General features: G+C 39.2%; 1 protein-coding gene across 1 annotated transcript in view; it reads left to right on the forward strand.

Annotated features, from left to right (window-relative positions):
- The window catches only part of AIM1 (absent in melanoma 1), a 41,944-nt gene that overhangs the window by 19,910 nt on the left and 3,831 nt on the right, over window positions 1-18,203 (forward strand). The window contains exons 13-19 of the mRNA XM_009077364.1: window positions 5,320-5,446; window positions 5,627-5,659; window positions 7,298-7,407; window positions 7,634-7,763; window positions 12,116-12,255; window positions 14,511-14,634; window positions 15,811-15,969. Coding sequence (XP_009075612.1) covers window positions 5,320-5,446; window positions 5,627-5,659; window positions 7,298-7,407; window positions 7,634-7,763; window positions 12,116-12,255; window positions 14,511-14,634; window positions 15,811-15,969 — 823 coding nt within the window. The remainder of the gene's footprint in view (window positions 1-5,319; window positions 5,447-5,626; window positions 5,660-7,297; window positions 7,408-7,633; window positions 7,764-12,115; window positions 12,256-14,510; window positions 14,635-15,810; window positions 15,970-18,203) is intronic.

Raw genomic sequence — 18,203 nt, forward strand, 5'->3', positions numbered from 1 at the left:
TGTGTATTACCTATCATGCCCTTCGTGTAGTTGTTCTAGTAAACGTGTCTGTTGCAGCTGAGATAGGAATCATACTTGAGTTTGAGTATTCTAGTAATTAAGAGTGACTCTAAGGCTCTGATGGCAGAGGTGACTAGGAGTCCTTATGAACAAAACTTGTCCCACAGACTCTGTTACTGTAATGTCACTTGGTAGTCTCTAAAAGATGTAATTTGTAGCAATAGGCTTTTTAAAAATTGGGGTGCATTGTTCATAAGAGGTGGTTAGCATTTCAGCTGTTAGCAGTCATGTTATGACCCTTGTGTTCCCAGGGTTCTGGTGGTGTTCTTGGTGTTAATGTGTCAGAAAGCTTGAATGACCTGTATGAAGTCATGTTGGGTAATAGAGTGCTTTATTTTAAGTGTGAACCATCTGTTCAGGTAGACGATTTTTTTATACCTTTCCTTCCAAGAAATCTGTTGTAGAGCAATGAATAATCCATTGAGGAATTACCTGAGCTGTTTAGACAGTAATGTAGATGATGACATAGTGAACTGTGACAGATTCAGTAAAAGCTTGTCATAATGTTTCAAAGTAACCTTCCTGGTAACATAGTGAAAATACTTCATTAAAATAAAAAGCCAAAAATGTAAGACACTCTGAACCTTTCATTGCAATTTTTTAACTCCAGGTATCTGGTAAGCAGTTAGAGCAGTACCAGATGATCTGTGTTTCCCACATAATTAGTTTGATTGCTGTGTAATTTAAAGGGTATATCAAAGAAAAGAAAGCCTGACACTGCAGTGCACAGATACTACTGAACAAGTTCTGAGCTAAACTGCAGCTCTGAACTGTGTGCTGAAGACAGCCCATTTGGGGAGTGAATATTCCACTTTGGGGTAATTGAACACTACCTGCATTGAAATTTTCAACTGTTGTGTTTTTTAAGTATGTTTCCAAGCAATATTTTAATGTCTCTGCTAAATCCTGAAAAATACATCCTAAGGTGATGAGGATTGACTTGTTTAAAAATGAAAATATTTTGCTCTTGAGAACTGTTTGAAGACTGGCCAAACATAAAACCCAGGGTATTTTATTTTTCTGCCATTAGGGTGGGATGAAGCCTGAAAATAGGGGAGGCTTTTCTTCTTTTAAGTAGGGTTTGATCTTTACTTCCAAATTGGCAGAATTTTAAGTGGCAGAAAGTGGAAGTATTTACTAGCAACAGGTAACACCCTTTACAAGTTCAAGCAAGTACTAAAATCAACCGTTGTACAATCCTGATTTCTTCTCTGCTTAAAAACTCTTCATGCCTATGTAGATCTCAAGTAGTGATCAAAATGAGAGGAATTGCATGCTTCAATGTGCCTTTTCTTTATCCATAAACACACCAAACTGTTGCCAGAAATCCCAAAAAAGGCTCTTCCTTCTAGCTGATTCTTTTTGAACTTGCTGGAAGAACTTTTCCAGATAGGCTTTTTTTTTTCTTTTTTTTTTTTTTTTTTTTTTTGGCGGGTATTTGTTTACTGTGGTTGTGTAATCATCCTGGTTTTCCCCTAGTTTTCAAGTAATTAGTCCACAATGTAGATTTGGCTGCTTCTAGTGTACATATGGATAGTGATATTAAGGAAATACGTAGGTGATGAGTAGTTCATACACAGAAACCAAAAGGTAGTAAATTTAATCTAGATGCACTTGGGAAGGTAACATGAGTGAAACTAAAGAGACACAAGGTACAAGAACAAACCTCCACTGGGAGCTGAGAAGGGCAACAGCCCTTGGTTACCCCATTGGAGAACACTTCGAACATATCTTTCATTTCTCTCCATCTCTGACTGATGTTTGGAAAAATCCTGTCAAGGAGTCACAAAACTAAACATATCTTCCACTTCTCTCCATCTCTGACTGATGTTTGCAAAAATCCTGTCAAGGAGTCACAAAACTAAAGTTCACAGGCCCCTGGGATACTAGGAATCACAGCCACAAAGGGGTATGCTGCACCTGTTTTCTCTCTTTGCTATAAAGACAATTTTATTACTTCACCCTCTCTGTTAATGAAGCTGCAAATCTGCGAGTGGCACTTAACTTCCTGGGCCCTCATGGTCTGTCTGAATGGCATGTGTAGGCCAATTTAAACCCATTGTCTCCTTGCAGTGGTTAAGCTTTCAAGATCTTGGATTCTATATCAGACCTGAAGGAGTGCTTCTGTGCCTGAAAGCTTCTTTTTACAACTATAGCATTTAGCTTAATTAAGGTGTTGCCATTTCTTCTGCTGCTGAGCAAGAAGATCCTTTCAGAATTTAGGTTATCTGTCCTATCCTAAAACAAGCCTGAGCAATGCAAAAAGAGTGATTACCTCTCTCAGCTAATGTTAGAGAGAGCAAATGTGATGAGAAATGGCCAGTGTTTTAAATGATAAAGTTAGCTGATTTTTGGCAAATTCCCTATGTCTGGATTATTTTCTTCACTGTTCTTCCAGACCCTGTTTGGCACTGGACTTTCTAGACATCAGACATAGAAGGCTTTGGGAAAAGATTCTCTGTGTGTAACAGTACTAACAATATATAAACAAAGCTTTAGTCTACATCTCTAGTTTGAGGGGCATGGATGGTGCAGAGCAGTGAAGGTGTCCAGCACCAGGCAATTTGTACAGCTGGGGGTTACAAAATCTGTTGTATCAGGAGCACTTGCTCCCTGTAGGGTAGAGAGGTTGTTGCCATGCTGCAGAGCAGTACTTCAGTTTTTGTTGTGCCTGGCAGCTGACATGTGGCTCTCTTGCTCAGATACGGAGGTGATGTCTTGCTTTCCAGGCCTTCTTTTGTTGTGCCTGGCAGCTGGCATGTGGCTCTCTTGCTCAGATATGGAGGTGATGTCTTGCTTTCCAGGCCTTTCTGTTAAGTCAGGACTTGGATTAAGGCCGTGCTCCTTCCTAGGGATAGTCTTGAGGTCTGACAGGTTTAGCTGGTACTGAATTCATCTGTCTGTCCTTGATGTTGTTATTAGTGCTTTCAGCAGTTTGTATGGGCTTCTGAATGAAGTGGGTAAGCACAAGTGTTTCACCATTAAACCCTGACTCTAAAGCTTTAACTGCATGGGCTGGCTTGCATGGAAAAGTGGTGCTTAATCTAACTGCATGGCTTGCATGGAAAAGTGGTGCTTAATTATTTAAATCCCATTTATTTCAATGCAAACATGTGCAAGTAAGATTCATCCATTACTGCTGCATTCAGACTACTTTTTAGATGTGGGAAACTAAATAACTGCTATCAAGAGGTTCTTAGGAAGCATCTGACACTTTTTAGCATTCACTTAATAGCAGAAGCATTTGTTTGCATAGATGTCAATGAAGTTAAACTGTCATGTGTTGTAGTTGTACTCTTGCATTTGTGCATTGAAAAGGCTAATGAAAGCTGCAGAAATTGGTTAAGGAAACCTCATTTTCACTGCTTTTGGTATATGTGGTGTATAAGTATAGACACACCTGAGACATTTGAACTGTCTGCTCAATTTATTATACATACCAATGTCTCTTTGATGAATTACTCTGAGGTGATTTTGAAATGAGCCTTGAAATATGCTGTAAGTAATTAGTGCGTAACAAGTTAGAATAATTGATTATATGTGAGGCAAACCAAGAGATTGAATAGTGATAAATGTGAATCACTATTTGAGTGTTTGCCGTGGACAAGTAATGCAAAGTTCATTCAGCACATACATGTTGATGCAGCTTTATTTCAGTTTAAAGTTGTTCCACTTATATCTGCAGAGACTCTGGCATTTGTACTTGGAGTAAAACTGCAGCTTAGTAGAATCCAATTGCTTAAAACACATAGATCATTTTATGGTGAATTTAGATGGGGAGGATTATCTTCCACTGCAGATTATAAGTTCCATATAATTTTATTGCTTTATGATGTGAAATTTTTTGTGAGTGTTGAAACTTGGTAGGGAGACTGCACTGACAGTAGGTTTGGGCATAACCTAGCATACACTTGTTATGCAATACATTGGCTAAAATTAAAAGCTGGTTGACTATGAGTGGAAGACTTTCTTGTAGAACCAGGAACCAGAAAGATGTCCTGATCCCTGCATAAATATAATGAATGAAACTCAGCTGTTACTGTGACTTGTTCTAATATGGGCACTCAAAAACCAACCAAACAGAAAAACGAGTCAGAGTGTAATTATGGGAAAGTTTGGAAAGTCTAGCAGTGAAAAGGAAGAGAAGTTATGCAGGTTATCACAAAATCAAAAGGAGTACCAATGCAGAAGTGCTCTGTCTGGGCTTTCAGTATAGAACCAGGGTTAGAAGAGTCTGTAGTAGTTTTACTGAATGTAGTGAACTATGCGTAGCAAGACTAGCTGATAGCAGATACCTCAGGCTGGACCTAAAGCACTGCAGAGGTAATTGAATATTGCAGAGGTATGTGTAGTGATTTCATTGTTTTTTCTAATACCTCAAGTGTGCATCATCTCAAAAGCTGAATGTCAATCTAAAAGGCATATTCTGACTGAGACAGAACTTACAGGCTTGATGCAGAACTCTGACCTTGTGGCTTATGTCAGGCATAAGATCTGACTGAGTACTTAAAATGATAGCTTTGAATTTAAATACATCAATTTGGTCAAATTTGTGATGGTTTTAATGCTTAGTTTTCAAGGATGTTATTCTTGCTGATGTCTGTGATTGCTAGCAGGGAACAGCCTGCTCTCATTAGCATATGTGCCTGTTGCTGCAGCTCAGCTTTCTGTTGGGGTGTGTATTTGCTTAAACACAGCTCAACTGTAGCTACAGGCTATGTTAAAAATCAGTGTTCCTATCTTTATGGCCCAAATGACTCTGAAGGTTAGTTTTATCAAAACCCCTCCAACCCTGCATACTGATATCTGTTTCGTTTTGTTTTTTTCTAGAGAAGAGCTCGATCTAGGTAAAATAATAGAATTGTAAAATCCCTCCAACCCTGCATCCTGATATCTGTTTTGTTTTGGTTTTTTCTAGAGAAGAGCTCAATCTAGGTAAAATAATAGAATTGTAAAACATGTCAAAATATTCTTACTGGAGACATAGAATATCTAGCAGATAATCTATCTTAACTTGTGGTCTGCTTTAGTTAATTCACTCTGACTTGTATCAGCATAGTAGCATAAAGGGAAGTGAAATTTGCATGGGATTTTGCAGTATCAGATACACTGGTTTGTTTGGGGTTTTAATAGCATCACAATTTTGGACTTCAAAATATTTTATTTGCTTTTACATTAGGACAGTAATGAATATACACATCTGCATTTTGGGAAAGTAGTGTGACTCCTACCCATCACCTCTTCCTCTGTCTCTTTTAGATGGGTGGCTTATGAGAATCCTGAGTTTACAGGGGAGCAGTATATACTGACTAAAGGGCTATATCCCAGCATCGAGTCATGGGGGGGAAAGAATTGCAAAATATCTTCAGTTCAACCCATCGTTATGGTAAGGAGTTAATTTTATACTTGTTTGCATGTTTCTCTGAAGTATTTGGGGCTATACATTTTCTGTCAAATTCAGTTTATTTACATTCTTTAAGCAATAATTAATGGTAGACTTTTGTATGTTATTTTATCGTTGTTGAAAATATTTTTCCCTTTTTTCCCCCTCTCACAACTTTTGCAGGATATTCTTGGAAGTGAAAGGGGTAACGTCAAGGTAAGATGCTTTTCTAAGTGAATGAAACATACTGTGTAGTGTCTAACACATGTAAATAGAGAAATGGCTTTTTGTCCAGTGTAACATCCAGACATTGGCATAGATGGTTGTCTAGTCAGACAAAGAGTGAGAACAGCTGAAGGAAGGTTCCTCTCCAAAACTCTTAAGTAAGGCACAACTGCCATCAGAGCTTTCTTAGGGCACTGCAATGCCTTCATTCAGCAAGTGAAGTGTTTTGGGGTATCAGTGATTATACAGAGGAGCTGGAGCCCACAGCCCTCTATGCAGAGGTGCAGGTACCTGCAATCTGTTGCTGAGGCAAGAGTTCTACAAGATGGATGGTTTTTGTGGTACAGTTATAACTTAATTCTTTTTGAACTTATTTATTTGGTTAACAGTTCTGCTAATAGTGGTTGCACCTTAAGGGAGTCTTGTTCACTCACAACTACTGCTGAGTTGTGCTTCAAAGTTAATGCCATCTTTGCCAATAACTTATGAGGAGGAGGTGGCAGGGAGAACTTGTCTGTTCAGTGAGTTAACATTTTTACATTGGACTGTCTCCTATGTGCAAGTAGTACTAGGTAGTTTTGATAGTGAGGCTAATGGGTGGCTTTTTTCATCCTTTCTCAATTCTGAACCTTTTCAGATTTGTCCCTGTACAAAGTTATTTTTATTTTCCTCACTGGAATCTCCCATGTAGAGATCATGTGTAAACTTTGGGGAACAAAAATCTCAAAGCTGCTGATTTTCAGCTATGTGGATGAAAAATTATTGGCATCTCTATATATTATGTGCTGAATAAGACCCTATCATAAGGAAGACCTTATCCTAAGGAAACAGAGGAGTAATGGCTCACAGTCAACAGACTGATCCATCGTCAGCGTGTTCTCTTTGGAGAACGCTGGACCTGCCCACACTCGTATCTCTATTAAGAGTGAATAAACCTGGTAGGCATGTGATAATGTGAATGACTTCTGTGTGATCATGGTTAATTATTCTCTAACCAAATTAGCAGGTTTGCTGCCTAGAATGTGGGGGTTTTTTTTAACAAGGACAAAAGACTCCGGGTGATGTATCCTCTCATTCTCCAAGCAGAGAAAGAGCCAACATGACTGTATCTCTAGCTGTAACTGGCACATAAAGCCTGTGTACCCTGGGAATATATACCATGGCTCTTGGCATGGTGTCTGTGTACTTTGCCAAGCTGATGCACCATTTGTGCTCCAAGAGGCAGAGATTTTTCGTTTACTGGGAAGAGTAGGTATTTTGGAGATTAAAGGGGTTGATAATATAAAGGAAAACTTTTTCTTGCCCTTTAGTAAATGAGTGTCTGTTCTGGCCATTCTGTGTGAGTTTAAAAGTCTTTTCCAGCAGATAGACCAAGGAGCTCTCTTTGTTAGTGTTGTTATAATTATTGTTATGTTACTGAGTGATTTACAGCCAGAAGTAACTTTTTGAATTGTTTCCTTACTGGCCTGAACAAGGATTGCAACACCAAAGAGGTAACAAAAAATATATGTAACTGAGGAAGTCTGGGTGGTTTAAGTATGTTTTAATCTAATTATAGAAGTAATGGTAGAGACATTATTGAAGGTAGAAGAATGAATTGTTTTTAAATATGTTTCTAACTTTTTAAAGGTCCAGTTATTTTCAGAACCTGAATTCAAGGGTAACTGCCAAATATTTGAAACAAACACAGGATGTATTGATTCATTTGCTGTGAAGTCTTCAAAAATTGTAGATGGCAGGTAAGTTATATTGAACAAATGCTGCAAAATCACTAAAATGGCGAAAGCTTTAGAAAAGCAACCAGCTTTCTAACACCTGAACTGTTTTCACTTGTGGGGGCTTACAGAGAACAATGCTTTGCAGTTTTCACAGCAGTCTTTCAGGACAAAATATTATTCATGCTGTTTCTGCACTTTACTTGCACGGATGTCTAAAAGAGGCAATTTCTTCTCCTTCTCTCTGCAGCTGCATAGTGTATGACCAGGAAGAATTCTCTGGTAACCAGTATGTGTTAGAAGAAGGAATCTATCCTGATCTGGCGGCGATGGGTTGTTCTCCCGAAGCTGTTCTAAAATCTTTACGGATTATAAATATTGTAAGTAAAGCTATTAGAAATATTGCAAAGTAAAGATAAGTACAGTGATGATTCTGACCTCCACATATCTTGCAGTGGTAAAAATGCACACAGACAACAGAGAAGGGTTTGGTTTAGTCTTGTTTGGTTGGTTTGTTTTTTCCTGCTGTAGCAGTTAAATGCCTTTGCTGCAGTCAGTCAGTTGTTTTACCCTCTGTGCTGTTTTAGCAAAGAAGACATCACAGAAGCAGCTTCCAGGGGTCCACGTTCTTAATAACAGCTTATAAAATAACTTCTGTAAAGAGTCAAGAATGTGTCAGATGGACTGTATTTCCCAGTAGGAGAGACCACTTAGAGTGGGTTGAGAAATGTCAGTAGGACAGCGTGAAGAAATAGCTGCACTGTGGACCTTGTTTTTAATGCTCATTAAAAAAGCAGACTTAACTAAGCTACTTTGCATGGAATACATGTAATTATAAAACACTGTTGATATCATCAGGGAAATGCAATTTGAGTTAATCACAAAATAATGCACACTTCTAGATAAAGTAAAGTAACACCCAGTGCCGTTTGGCAGAATCAGGCAGTGTTGTTATGTGTGGTAGATACAAACTAAACTTCATTTACATATTTTGCAACTCATCAGTGGTGAGGAATGAATTTGCTCAAGCCTATAACTAATCATTATGATGGATCACTTACGGAATCTGCCACTACATCTTCAGATCAAAGTGATTACTAGCAAAATGTGGTCAAGATTCCAGGAACTTAGGGGAGTATGAAGGGATGGGACTCATTTTAAAACAGGAGTGCACTTTGGACACCCTTCTTTGAATTTGGCAACTTTATTGCACTCCACTGTAATTTTGGTAACCTGTCAGTGGTGTAGCAGTTGAGGAAGGAGAACTAAAATGTGTCATCCTCTTTCATGTCTCTGGAGCATTTTGATGTCCAGTGTAAACAAACATCTCCAGCAACTGCGTCTGCCTTCTGAGCTCTTTGGCTCTGTAGTAGACAGATCCTATTAAAAACAATAGAAGTGGTTCTAGCCAAGCTTGGTGGGTGATCACCATGAATTAAAATAGGCTCTTCAGTACATGTCAGAAGTTAAAAATGCTTGTCTCAGGCTAGAAGGATCAGCTTACTTTTGGATGATTTACCATTTGTGACAGAGACTGTTGTGTTAAAACAGCCAAATGCCATTTTTGTGCTTCTAAGTTCCCTTAATTTGTGAAATTTGTTCTAGCCCTCAGTTTATCACGTTGCAGACAGTAGCAAAGAGCTGCATCTGTCTGCAAGTCATGTGCTTCTGCTTCCTTCTTCAGAGGCTTCCTAGGTGTGGAGAAGAGGAGAATAGGTTGCTTTCCTCAGTGGTTTAGAATACAAAGAATAAGTAGTTAGATGGAAATTATCATATTATACTGTTCATTTTTTTCATGGTTTTCCAAAAGCTTGAACCCTATTATTCTAGCTAATGGTTTCACCTCTCAGACTTATTTTAGGACTGTTTTTCAGCAGTGCCAATCTTAATTCCTCCCCATCATCTGCCATTCCCATAACTTCCCTTGTGATTTTTCTGTGATATTTCTATACAAAAAGCACCTTTACTATTTTAATACGTCATGTTGCTGCACTTACCTCGTTCAACTCCCCTTTGCAGGGGTCCATCTATAAGGGACCATAGAAAAGGAAATGAAAGGGATATTTGATAAACTTGTAAGTGAAAGTTAAAAGGGCTTTTGTTTAGGAGCTTCAGGTTTTTGGGGCATTTGTACCACTATATCTTCACTTGCTTGTGCTTTACATGCTCCACATTGTTGAGCTGCAGATAGAAAATAGCATTTTCCTTCTTGAATTTCAAACGTTCTCTTTCCTGAACATACTATAAAAACAGCTGTGAATGTAGTTTATGCTTGAACAGTTGTGCTGAAAATGTTACTTTTTAATGAGCAATTCTGTGGAATAACTAGATAGATGTAGATATACAAGAGCACCAGCTTCATACATTGCAGTATGGGAAGTACTGAAAGAAAATTCATGAGCTGAATTTGCACATCTCTCTGTGGGGAACGTTGTATATAATAGTGTTGCTGCTGATTCTAAAAAATGCCTAGAGTGTGAGGCATGGCAGAAAACTGGAGGATTTCCTTTTCTTTCTGTTTTCTTTGCAAGTAGGTTATTTCTAAAGCATTGCATATAGCTGAAGGGCTGCTACCTGTGCAGTTACCCAGTTGCCCCAACCCTGGCAGTGTTCAAAGTCAGGTTGGATAAGGCCTTGAGCATCCTGGTCTAGTGGGGAGGTGTCTCTGTCCATGGCAGGGGTTGGGACTAGATGATCTGTAAGGTCCATTCCAACCCCTAAAATTCTGTGATTCTGTGTTACATGTCTCAGAGTGCAGGTGCTGGTCTGTGAAAGTGCTGAGTGGTCAGGGACGCTGGGACATCATCATGTGTGACTGTTCCTGCTGGGCCTTTTACCTGGTGATGCATGAGAGTGTAACCAGTGTTAACCTTTCATGGTGGGGATGAGCTTACTCTGGAGTAAGCTGAAAGGCCTCTCCAGGCATTTTCCACAGCCTAGCAGCATGTGTGCTCAATAACTACTTGATAACTACTGGACTGCTGGGCAGATGATGGTGATGCTCATGCAGTACTGTCATCTGGCCCCTTAAACATCTAAAGGAAGATTAAAGAGGAATTTAGGCACTGTCTAGAAATTGGTAGATGTGAGGTCTTGCCTAACAAAGCCACATGGAAGCATGCATATATGAGCTGTGCCTTGGAGGGCCTGTTCCCATGCCTGAGGACAGATGGAGTCTGTCGAGACTTTGTGTCATGTCGGGCGTTCCCAATCCAGTTGATGTGTTTGACTCTGCTGAATACATGCCAGAAGGAAGGAGCTCTTCTGGCTATGGCATTGGTTTTGTGCAGTTGTTGCTGGAAGACTTGTGAGAAAGGGAGTGGCAGTGTCATTTCTGTGGATGAGTGTACACTGTAACACCAGGACACTCAGGCTTAATTGACCACCCTGAGGCATTTCAAACCCTAAGTCCCAGCTTCCACAGGAAGGTCTTAATTTTAAGAGGTTATTTCCAGTCCACTACAGATACCTTGCCTCACAGAAGAGTCCAAGGTTCATTATCCAGAAGACATTTAACTTGGGTTCAGTGATGCAGGGAGGTTTGTGTGGGCAGAATCCCTTTGACACCCACCAGAAGCATTGTGACAGAGGGAGAGAAGAATCATCTACCCACAGCAGTTTGCAACATTCAGATGTTACAGTTTTCACTTGTCAAGAATTTCACCTCAGAAGTATGACTCTTGAAGCTTTTGTCTAGTCAGAGATTGATGTTACCATAACCTACTGTAAAAGTTATAAACGAAAGCAATAACTGCTAAGTAGTGCTGACAGTGTCAGCATTTGAAGCTGTAGAAATCAATATTATCTTACCATGTGTTCAGGTCTTAAGATGAAAATTCCTACAATGAGTGGGATTTAGTGCAATGGAGAAGGGATATGGCACTGATTAAAATGTATTTTAAAATATTCTTAAGATATTATGCAAGAATATCTGCTAATATGTTATGCAAGAATGTCTACCGTGTGCAGTTCTGGTGCCCTCAACGTAAGGAAGACATGGAACTGTTGGAGCAAGTCCAGAGGAGGCCACAAAGATACTAAGAGGATTGAAGCATCTCCCCTATGAGGGCAGGTTGAGAAAATTGGGGCTGTTCAGCCTGGAGAAGAGAAGGTTATGTGGAGACCTCATAGCACCTTCCAGGATCTGAAGGGGCTACAGGGAAGCTGGAGGGACACTCTGTTATGAACTGCAGTGACAGGACAAGGGGCAATGGATTCAAATTGAAGAAGGGGAAATTTAGGTTAGGTATTAGGAAGAAGTTTTTTCCTGTGAGGGTGGTGAGACACTGGTACAGGTTGCCCAGGGAGGCTGTGGCTGCCCCAGCCCTGGCAGTGTTCAAAGCCAGGTTGGATGAGCCTTGAGCAACCTGCTCTGGTGGGAGGTGTCCCTGCCCAGGGCAGGGGATTGGGACTAGATGATTTGTAAGGTCCATTCCAACCCCTCTGATTCTATGATTCTATTAATCGGCCACGGAGATATTTTTGTGTGCCTTAAGGTAAGGAAGTTTTATGTTCTGTGCAAGAAGATCCCTTGTGTATTTTGTATAAGAGGTTTTAATGACTTTTAAAGTTTCTTTTAAGTAACCAATTGTAGAGCAGAAACATTTGGAGTCTTTGATCTTAAACAATCAAGAAGAAACATCTGAAGTAAAAGGGCTGTGTGAAGTGATGATGTTCACAATCACCATCTGGAGTTCTAACATCCTATAAAAGTGCTCATCTTCTTTTGCAGGAGCTGTCTGAGCCCTGCATAGCTCTCTTTGAAAAGGTGGATTTCCAAGGAAAGAAAATCGAATTCAGCACAGAAATCTTAAATCTCCAGTTCCTGGGATACAGTCCTCAAATAGCTTCGGTTCAAGTCCTCGGTGGCATGTAAGTTTAAAACCACATTTTGTTTCTTTAGAATGGTGTACTTACTCAGCAGAAACATTACAGGTGTTGGGAACCAAGGAATGTAATATTAGAATATCATAATGTGTGTTGTGCTTTATTGCAGTTTGTACTAACAGAGCATTTTCACATCCTGTTTCAGCAGTGTGTTATCACTGACTGGTGCCCTGTGCTAGAAGTTGAAATGAGCTTGAATAAAGCTCACAAGGAAACTGTTGTCTTCTCTCATGCCATATTAGAAAAGTCAGCTTGTATAGCATCCTTAAAAACAACTTCTGTGCTCCTGGTTTAGGCCTCAGTCATAATCACAAACAGAATGATTGTTTTTATGTCATGTGTCAGAGTTCAAAATGTTTTAATAAGTTTTCAAGTTCATCTTTTAACCTGTGTTATGGACACTGTGGTACAATCAGATCATGATCTGACCCCTTTGCTATTAGTAATAGCTCCTTTTACATCAGGAATTGGATGAGACACTTGGTTCTAATTCTAGCAGTTAAATTTGTTTTTAAGCAGTTATGTTTTCTGAATGTACTTTTGAACATCATGTTAAAAATTAGTTTGTGATGAAGTTTAAAAGCTGTTTGAAAATATTTTTGAAACTATAGTGCTATCTTCTAGGGTTCCAGCAGATCTCAAATTTATTTTTGTTTTTTTGCCCTGTTATTAACCTCTACCTCTAAGACACTTGCCCCAAGTGTATGTTCTTTTTATGTGACTTTTTTTAAAGAACAATAGATCCATCCACGTTGCTGTTGCTTTGCGTTTAAATGTGTTATTTTGAAGAGGTTAAGTTTCTAAGGAGTGTGCTGGAGAGATGCTGTTGGGCAGCTTAAGGCTGCCCTCAAGTGGATAGCTAACACCAGATCTGTAGAGCAAACCATTTTCCCCATCTGGATAAGTTGGTTAAAGGGTTTCCTTAGCACATGGAACTGAACTTGGAAACAAAGGTCATAAGAAAAGGTACACGTTCTGTATTCTGAAGCCTCCCAAGATTTCAGTATCTTTCACCATAAGCACAATATAGCTGATTTTCACTTTCCATAGCATGAAGTCAAACATCAAGTTACTTCTTTACCAGTAACATGGTTACCATGATTCCAGGTAATGGAGTTGTGAATTGTGTTTCCTGTCCAAAGAATGTATGTGGGTTTTTATCTGGTGGATCACTGGAAACATATAGAATATGATATGAAAATTCTGATTTCATTATAGCAATGTCAGCTGCTGAAATGTGTCAAAATACAGGGTTTGCAGTTTCCTTGCCCCTACTGCCTCCCTTGTTGGAGGAGGTTTCATCTTCTCTCCCTTTGCTAAGAGACATCCATTTAAAATTCTCTTAACTTCATACCTGGGAACAGATGTTTATTAGGCTGGGAAAAATCACCAAAATTAAGGTGAGTGTTCTTCTGCATATAGATGTCTGCTGACAAATCAGTCAGAAGAAGGAGGTAATAGGAAAATGTCCATATTGAGTGTTCATGTACTCAAAACCCATGGCTAATGGACAGTCCCAGCATATCAGCATGAAAAACTCTACAGACTGCACTGTATTGAAGTCTATTTTGAAGCCTAGTTGTAATTCACTGCCTGTGCCAATAGTAAAGAAGCAGAAGTTGGGTTCTGACAGATTACACTCCATGTGTGATTGCAAGTATAGCTGGGTGTGTGCCTGGGAATGCTAAACAGAACTTTTCTCTATGTGCTCTTGCTCTCTGTCTTCCCTTCCTTTGAGGTATTTGGAAAGAAAAAAGGTGTTCTGAAATAAAACCTCTGTAACAATACCCTAGAGAACTTCACCCTGTTGCAGCTCCAGTATTTGCTTGTGGCAGGCTGCATCCATAGCAGTTCTTTCCCACATGCATCAGACCTGTTCACATTAAGATCCAAAAAAACTACAGGTTCTGCACCTGCAGCAATGTAGCATATGCAGTGCATGTAGAGTATAGATCTGTGCTCCTTGAGGAGTCACAGTACCTCCTGAAAACAGATGTTTAAAGGTTGAGTTCTCCCAAGAAGATGCTTTTAAAATTTGAACTCCAGTATGCTCACCTTAATGTGATTTATCTAAACCAGGACAAGATTTCATTATTTTTAAGGCCTCTTACAGAGAAGGTCATTAGCTTTCCCAAGCTAAACACTACTACCTTGTAGGACAGATTTCTATTAAACTCGTTTATTGATTCCAAAGCAGAATTTGGCAGTAAAAACATTGTCTTTAATTTTTCCCTGCACAGATGGATAATTTATGAGCACAGTAATTACAGAGGGCGTCAGATGTTGCTAACACCGAGTGAAATCCCAGATTGGAATAAGGAGAGTGGCTATTGTCAGATAGGTTCTCTGAGACCTTTACTGCAGGTGAGTAGGCTTTGACATGAGTTTATCAAGTACTAATTTATATTTTGTAATGGGGTTGGGGGAGTATTAAACAGCTGAAAGCAGCATTACAGCCTCATGTGTCACAAGCTTCAGTAATGGCAACTGTGTAAAGAAATCACTCTGCAGTTTCACTTGTAATAAGAACTGATTGTGCTTCGTAGCTTTGCAGTTCTACTGCTTAAACTGTTCATTAAGCACACTTTAAACCAAAGTATAGAAGACAGCATATAAGGATTAATTAAGGATTAACAAATAATGGCTATAACTACTGTATATAAATTACTTTAAGTAGTTTTATAACTAGCCCCTAAGCTGGTTACTGGCATACTAGCTGCATTATTTTTGGAACCAGAACATTGGTCCAAACCAAAAATAGATGCATCGGTTAGTAGTGATTTTGTGTTGATTCAGGGGGGAAGGTCCCTTCCTGCTTATTACTTGGCAGAATAATTTGCAAATCTACTGCAAAACTTATACTTGTGGTGCCCTTTTCATTTGGTTCTCTAAATAACTATGTGATTGCAGCCAACAGTTTAGCAGTCTGGGGAGCTTTAACATTTGAGGTTCTTGCTGAGCCATATTTTATGGAGGAAACAGCTTTTTCAGATTACTTTTACCTTTTACAGATTACTTGTACCTGTAACCAGCTGCATTTTCATGTTGTCTTAGCACTGTCTTTAGCCTTGAGCAGAGTTAGAAATTAATGCATTTTGACAGCTCTGCTGGGAGCTTGTCTGAACCAAAATGTTCATGTGCAACAGGCCACAGCATGAAGCTGCAGTGTAATACTTGCTGCCAGTGAAGTAAGCAGCACTGCACAAGTGCTCCCTGGATGAAAGCTAAGAGCATCTGTACAAGTTAGCAGAGAGAAGTTAGTGCTGCTCTGAATTAAAAGTTCTTAGCTTTCCACTGTGTGCTGGTCTCGGCATAGGAAAGACTTAAACTCTCCATGCAGAATGGCAAGTTCTCAAGGCTTGTCTTGTCCAAGACATTTATAGGCTTTTGAATTAAATTCTCAAATAAGAAAGTGAAGCTTTCTGGAAGAAGGAGGGAGGTGTGGGGATTGGCACTGAGCAGTCATTGCTCTGAAGTTAACCAGAGCAGGATGTGTTCTCTGCCGAGACTGTGGTTAAAGGGTTCTGGTTTTTTCTGCAGAAACGTGTGTATTTCAGGCTTCGAAACAAAGAAACAGGAAAATTCATGTCAGCTGATGGAAACCTAGATAATCTGAATCTTCTCAGAATACAGGCTGCAGAAGATACAGAGTCAGATGATCAAATCTGGCTTTATCAGGACGGATTCATAAGGTGCCGGGTAAGGCTCAAGTTCCACATCCATTTTCTCTTTTCCTCTCCAATAATAGTTTCTGAATTTAATTTCTACTGTGTCACCTTAATTTATTTTGTAGGCTTATTCTGTTTCAGCTGTAATATAGTCTTTCTGTAGGGGTTTATTTTTTGTGGGTTTTGGTTGTGTTTTAATTGAACTTTTGCTTTTTCTCGTGATACAAACTAGTTGTATGATACTTTTTTTTATATAATTGATGTTTCGAGAGATTTTAGTTAAGATTCATTGTCCTCTAAAGAATAGTAGCCTCAGAAGTACAGTCAACACCAGATCATTGTCTTGCTCTTCAGGAGCTCTTTCCATGTTCATGCCCACTTTCTACACAATGCAAATATCATGAAAGTATCAAAGTAGGGGAGACCTTTGAAAATACAGACCCTTCCTGATAATATTTTGAACTATGAAGATCTTGTGGTAGGTTAATTAGTGTAATGCAGGTTACATCCTCTTCTGCATTCAGGCAAGCTTAAAGATAAAATCCTGCCCATTTGATTTGGTTTTGCTTTGTGTGGGTTTGTGGTTTTTTTCCTGATTCTCCCTGTATTTGTCAAATTTATCCCTTTTCCCTTCCTCTGTACAAGTTTCCAAATGAAGCCCTACTTTTCTCACAGTCCATAAAACTAATCATGTGCAAATTGTCATTGAGGTGAGCAAAGGTATGTGCAGTTCATATAATGTTTGAGCATGAACAATCTTGGGTAGGGATGCCAGCCAAAAGAAAATTAAGTTACTTTAATACTGTTAAACAGCTTGACTGCAAAGAATCATGTGAACTTTTTCTGTAGGACTGTATAACTTCAAAGGAGCCATTTATAACTATGTCATCTATGCTGGAGGGAAGAATCTTACTGTTAATAAGCTAAGGCATTGTTTGGACATGTTTACTATGGGACACATGCAGTTATAAAAGGGATTTATGCAGGCAGCAGAATGATGCAAAGTAAGCTAAAAGCTTTAATATCGCATACAAAAGACTCCTGTCTTGGTGGTGCCTCTCAAGCATGTCACTGGAAGTATTCATATTGAGACAGAGTGCTATTATATGGCTTGGGAGAAATGCTCCTGGGTTTTGCTGCTGTCTCTGTGTCTCATAGAGCAGTTATTCTGTGCACAGAAAATACACAGCTCATGCTATATAGCCATCAGGTAGCTTAGTGTGGAGTGCAAGCTGGCAACATTGATCTTAACTGACTGAACTCTTCTAGAGCTCTACCAGCTTTCTGCTGAATGGGAGGAAAAGTATTTTGCACCAAAAATCTGGGGTTTACCACATACTAAAAATAAAATTGAGCTCCTGGGTGGGTAGGTACATGCACGTAGGCAAACATTGGTCATTGGAAGAACTTGTGCCTTTCTTCCTCTAAGCTTGGGTCACCTCATTGAGTCACAGTACCCGGAGGTTTGTCTGAGGTTTTCAAGGAAGGGCTGTTTTAAGTAGGTGGGATAACCAGTAAGCAGGATATGAAAGTCATTCTGCTCATTTTGTCAGAAACAGGTATGAGTAGCAGATACAAATTCAGGTTCTTCATGACTGTTTTGGAGATGGGTGAAATAGTGGCCTAGTGAACCAAGTGTGTAAGTTCTGAAATCTCCTGAGTCCCACTAGAGAATGTTTTAGATACAGATGAGAATTTCAGAGCTGCAGAACTAAGTCGACTTCCTTCAGTTCTAGGTTATGATAGTAAGAAGTACTGCTAGTATTACTTCATGAAAAAACTAGTACCTTCAAAAATACTATAAAAATAATTTAGGGCCATATCAACAAGGGCAGATGGGTGTTTATTCTGCCACTTAAATGCATATAGTAGTTAAAAGGCACTGTTCATCTAGAATAATTAACTGTTGTTTACTAGTAATACAGCCTTAATATTCTTCAAATAAGCTTGGGTTTTGCCAGTTCTTTTTTTAGCCAAGAAGACATTTGCAGAGCTTTGAAATCGAGTAATACAAATGACTAGGAAAAGAGTATAGAACAAAGAAGCAAATATTATTGTGATACACTACACTGTGAAATTCATACACTTGATACTGTGCAGTGACCTTTATCTCAGAAGGTTAATGCACAACTAGAAAGGACTAAACAAACCAGAAGAATCCATGGTATCTGTTACTGGCCATTGCTAGAGACAGGTACCAATTGTACCTTTTGGTCTGATACAGCATGGTTATTTTAATGTTCTCATGTAGTGGAGAGTGTCAGC

This window comes from Acanthisitta chloris, unplaced genomic scaffold, assembly GCF_000695815.1.
Source record: "Acanthisitta chloris isolate BGI_N310 unplaced genomic scaffold, ASM69581v1 scaffold4356, whole genome shotgun sequence".
Taxonomy (NCBI): Eukaryota; Metazoa; Chordata; class Aves; order Passeriformes; family Acanthisittidae; genus Acanthisitta; species Acanthisitta chloris.